The sequence below is a fragment of the Triticum dicoccoides genome, chromosome 4B (assembly GCF_002162155.2).
Source record: "Triticum dicoccoides isolate Atlit2015 ecotype Zavitan chromosome 4B, WEW_v2.0, whole genome shotgun sequence".
Lineage (NCBI taxonomy): Eukaryota > Viridiplantae > Streptophyta > Magnoliopsida > Poales > Poaceae > Triticum > Triticum dicoccoides.
The window spans coordinates 675,855,470-675,860,474 of NC_041387.1; the positions used below are offsets into that span (position 1 = coordinate 675,855,470).

General features: G+C 59.6%; 1 protein-coding gene and 1 non-coding gene across 2 annotated transcripts; both read left to right on the forward strand.

The window, feature by feature from the left end:
* Window positions 1–2: 2 nt before the first annotated feature.
* LOC119293075 (protein WEAK CHLOROPLAST MOVEMENT UNDER BLUE LIGHT 1-like) lies at window positions 3–2,552 on the forward strand (the record flags this gene model as incomplete). Its single annotated transcript, XM_037571668.1, has 3 exons — window positions 3–128; window positions 203–520; window positions 615–2,552. Coding segments are annotated over 3 exons (2,223 nt in total), but the record flags the coding sequence as incomplete, so codon positions are not given.
* Window positions 2,553–2,755: 203 nt separating this feature from the next.
* TRNAT-UGU lies at window positions 2,756–2,827 on the forward strand. Its single transcript has one exon. It is a non-coding gene; the product is annotated as a tRNA-Thr (tRNA).
* The last annotated feature ends 2,178 nt before the right edge of the window (window positions 2,828–5,005 follow it).

Here is a 5,005-nt window from a genome sequence, read left to right on the forward strand (position 1 = left end):
CCTCCTCCGCCTCCCACCCACACCGACCGACCAAGCCAGAGCCTATCCCTCCTCCCCCGCCTCGTCGACGCGCCGCTCCCCTCCCCGCCGCCGACAGCTCAATAGGAACGATCAAGCCAACAACCCAGGTAACCAACGTGGCTTTCTCTCCCCCCGTCTCCATGGATTGCTCCAATCAAGCTCGGGCTTGGCATTGCTGCAGGAGCCTGGGAGCGTGGGCGCGGCCAGGAGGTGCCTCTTCCGCGTCCTACACCTATGCTGCGGGATGGAGGAGGCTAGCTCTAGCATGGAAGGGGCCAGCGGCGGCCACCCGGCCTCCGTCTCCCGCGCCAGCTCCGAGGACGCCGACTTCTTCGACACGCACCGCCAGGAGGACGACGACGACGCCGACGGCGCCTACACTGCCTCCGACATCGCCGAGCGCTTCGTCCGCGTCATCGACGGCAAGGTGCACGTCGATGACGCCGACCCCGTCCGCGGCGCCGTCTCCAAGTTCGGCGGCATCCTCGACTGGCGAGAGGTCCCTCCCCCTGTCGTCCGCGCTTCTGTCACCCGTCCTCTGTCGGTCGGTCGCTCGGTCTCACGGTTTGCTGTGGTTTGGTTCGCTCGTGCAGCGGCGGCAGCAGGCCGAGCAGGAGCTGGGCGTGGTGCACGCGGAGGCCGCCGAGTACCAGCGCCGGATCCGGGAGGCGGACGCCGGCAGGGCGGACGCGCAGCAGGACCTCATGGGCGCCACCGGCGAGATCGACGACCTCTGGCTCACCGTCAAGCGCGCGCAGATCGCCGAGGCGCAGGCGCGCAAGGACTCGGAGCTCGCCAAGCTCCGCCTGCGCAAGCTGGAGAAGAGCGCCCGGGAGCGCGCGGCGGCGAAAGCCGAGCTCGACTCCGTCCGGGGCCGCCACGCCACCGCGCTCGCCGACCTGCGCGTGGCCAGGGCCGAGATGGACGCGCTCAGGAAGGAGCGGGAAGCCGTCGCGGAGGAGGCCAGCGCCGCGGCGGCGAGGGTGAGGGACACTGCTGGCGAGGCGGTCCGGGCCGGCGAGGCCCTGCGGGAGGCCGCCGGGGAGTTCGAGGTGCTCAGGGCCGAGCTCGAGTCCGCGCGCGCCGCCCACGACGCGGCGGAGGAGAAGAGGATGAGGCTGGCGCTGGCGTGGCGGGAGGACAAGGTGCGGTGGCAGAACCAGCTGGAGGAAGCCGAGAAGGAGGTGCGGAGGGTGAGGGATGACCTGGCCGCGGCCGGCGACCTCGAGTCCCAGGTGGCCGCCGCGTCCGAGCATCTCGCCACCCTCAGAGCCGAGCTGTTCGCGCGCGCGGTCCAAGGGGCCAGCGAGGAGGAGGAGGAGGATAAGCAGACGTCGGCGGCGAGCAGCACGCCGGCGATGGTGGACAAGGCGAAGAAGGAGCTCGAGGAGGCGATGGCGAGCGTCGGGAAGGCCAAGGACGAGGGCAAGATCCTGCACGTCGCCGCCGCGTCGCTGCGCGCGGACCTGGAGAAGGAGAAGGCGGAGCTCGCCGCGCTACGGCAGAAGCAGAGCACGTCGTCGTCCGCGTCCATCCCGTCGCTGGAGGAGGAGCTGAGGCGGGTGACCTCCGAGCTGGCCGCGGCGCAGGCAAGAGCGAGGGAGAGGGACGAGGCGAAGAAGAAGGCGACGCCCGAGCAGCTAGACGAGGCACGGCGAGAGGCGGAGCGAGCCAAGGCGAGCGCGCGGGCGACGCAGGAGGAAGTCGCCGCGGCCAGGGAAGACGCGCGCGTGACCAGGGCCGCGGTCCAGGCCACGGAGGCGCGGCTGGAGGCCGTGCTGCGGGAGGCCCTCGCCGCGAAGGCGTCGGCGGAGGCCGCCGCGGCCTCGGCGGACGCGCTGCAGCAGGCCCAAGTCCCCGAAGACTGCGTGGCGTTGAGCACGGAGGAGTACGAGGAGCTGAGCCGGCGGGCGCGGGGGACGGAGGAGGCGGGCGGCGAGCGGGTGGCGGAGGCGCTGAGGCAGGTGAAGGAGGCACAGGAGGCGGAGGCGCGGGGCCAGCAGAAGCTGGCGAAGCTGGGGCGGGACACGGAGCTGCGGAGGCAGACGCTGCGGGCGGCGACGGAGGAGTGCGAGCAGGCGGAGTCGGCGAAGGTGGCGGCGGAGCGGGCGCTGCAGGCGGAGCTGCGGCGGCGCGCGGGCAGCGAGACGGCGTCGCCGCCCCGCGCGGGGCTGGCGGAGATCTCGACGCTGGAGGGCGGCGACGGGCGCGGCGGGAACCCGCACATCCTGAGCCCTCGGGCCGGGTACATGCCGCGGGCGGACGCGGCGGCGATGGCGGCGGCGGACGAGGCGGGGCAGAAGAAGCCCTTCTTCCCGCGCATGGTCATGTTCCTGGCCAAGAAGAGAGCGCAGACATGGAACGCCAAGTGATGCGTGGATCGGATCAGCTTTGCTGCTGGCTGTGATGATAATACTGATGCATCATCGGACATGTGTAATGTGTATATTGATCAATGAGGTGGATCATGATATACGAGTGACTCTTTTTGTAAATGGTTTTTGGTCTAACAAAGATGATCATGAGAATTTTTGGCTGGGTGCTTGCAAATCAAAGTTGGTTTCTGTGGTGCAAATTTCGGATCCAAATTCCAGTTGATGTTTCTCTGCAGTATACATGGACACATGCATGTTGTAGGCGCGTGTCACTAGAGGTTCAGTTATTTGGTGGGTTTGTGCTTGCGTTCGGTTTTTCTGGCTTATATAAAGCGTTAATCCAAAGAAATACCATCAAAGCCCTTATAGCTCAGTGGTAGAGCGTCAGTCTTGTAAACTGAAGGTCCGTAGTTCGATCCTGCGTGAGGGCATTTCTTTTTTTGCTTCTGATTTGTTTTGTTCTTCTTTTTTTTTTTACAGGAAGCCCTTTATGGCAAAGCTTTATCACTTGAAATCACACTTACACCGTCTGCTAAAAAAACTAAAGATGAAACCACGTGGACTCCAACAACATTGACGGTCGATCATCGCGACCCTGGCGAGTTGGCACATTAGCTTATTATTATTATTATTATTATTATTATTATTATGTATTACAATGCTCAATAGAAACCTTCATGAACCCGTCCATCATACTACGACATTCATAGAATTGGCGTTGAGATCATGGAACATCCGGTGTTGACTTTCAGGGCTTCCTCGACAACAACCGGAAATTCCCACTTATTCCATGAGTTGCTCCTGTTTATCAAAAATATGTGCAAGAAAATCACCAACATCATTGCAGGGGATTGGTGGGGGAGGAAAATGATGATAGGAGGAAAATGCACCGGAAGAAGTGGTCTGATTTGGCTATACCCACACAGAGAGGGATATGGGGTTTAAATATCTGGAAATGTTTAACAAGGCCATGTTGGTAAAACAAGCTTGGAGACTAGTAGCGTGGTTGAATTCCTTGTATGAACGAAGTTTTAAAGGGGAAGTACCTTTATGGTACTGATTTCGTATCGGCTACGAAGGGAAGGAACTCATCGCATACTTGGCGAGCTATTTTAATTGGCCGTGAGGCCCTTTGCCATGGTGTGATTAAGAGAGTCAGGGACGGCAACTCTACGAGAGTTTGGGGGAGCTCCGAGTTTGAACCCCTGATAATCCTGGTTTCAAACCAACTGTCCGACTCCCTAATGTGAATGCGGTGATGGCAGAAGATCTTATTGACCCAATATCAAGAAGATGGGACGTGGAGAGATTAACAACAAACTTTATCCCTATGAACATAGAGAAGGCTTGGTGTGGTTCATGGTCGGTTTGGATATCTAGGAATGCTAAATAGCATGGTGAAAGAGGACCAGCCATTTCCAATGTTGTTAAGTACACCGTGTATGTGACCATTGATCTCTCCATCATAATCAAGGAGAAGGCGATGCTTCTGACCAAAACAAGTTGCTCATTGGTCTTCGACGGCTGAGGTTTTTATGGAGGTTCATGTTGATCTCTCAAGGCAAAGTGGGCTGACGCATTCAAAATTTTCCAAGCCCAAACATCTCCCGCCACGCTAGCAACGGCCCACAGGACCAGCCGCTTCAGCACGCGCACACCCGAGACCCTCGACGCCTCGATCGATTCCCTTCCGTAGATCCAGACCGGCGGCGGCGCTACTACGACTCCGGCGACGGCGAGGCTGCCACCCCCCTGTCCCCAAGGATTCTCTTCCGGTAGAAGTTTGCTATAACCTAGTTAAAATCCCCGTGTAATGGTGAGCGGTGTGCCTGTTAGGGTTAAGAAACCGGAGCATGAGCGTGGCCCTCGAATTCTCAGCGTCCGACTCGACGTTGACTACCGAGCTGGTAGTATTGTATTGCTCCTCTAGCTGTTTTTGGGGTGTGGATTTTTCCTCATCGTTGACTACTTTGGAGCGGATATTAGGGAAAACTTTGTTTTTGCCACTCTAGTTTTTGCCCACTTCACTTATGCCACTCTAGAATTCAACATCTCATTTTTGCCATTCTTAGATTTTGACAATATATCACAAATGCCATTCTGTTACACATCCGTTAGTTGACCGTTTATTCTTGCTAGTTGACCAAGAAAATACCTGTCAGTATTTGCAAAAATGACATTAGTTGCCCCTACTGACTTGTGGGGCCACTTTGTAAGTGACCCATACACACTCCACACAAAGTAAAAGAAAATTTGTACACACACCCGTCCCAATCCCCATCCCAGGAATGACCTAACCACATCCATCTATGCCGCCGCGTCCGCATGCCCCGGCGCGCCACCGCCGCGTCCACACCCCGCCGTCCGCCGCCACGTCCACACCCCGCCGTCCGCCGCCGCGTCCACACCCCGCCGTCCGCCGCCGCATCCACGTCCCCTACAACCTCACCTCCGCAGCGCCCTGATCTTGCCCGACGCAATCCGCATCTCCGGTTTCCCCGCTGCGGCGCCCTGCTTTGGACTCGCCGACGCTTCACACATCTGCGGCCTCCCCTCCGCGGCTCCCTTCGTCGGCCTCCCTCGCCGATGCAGTCCACACCAGTGGCCTT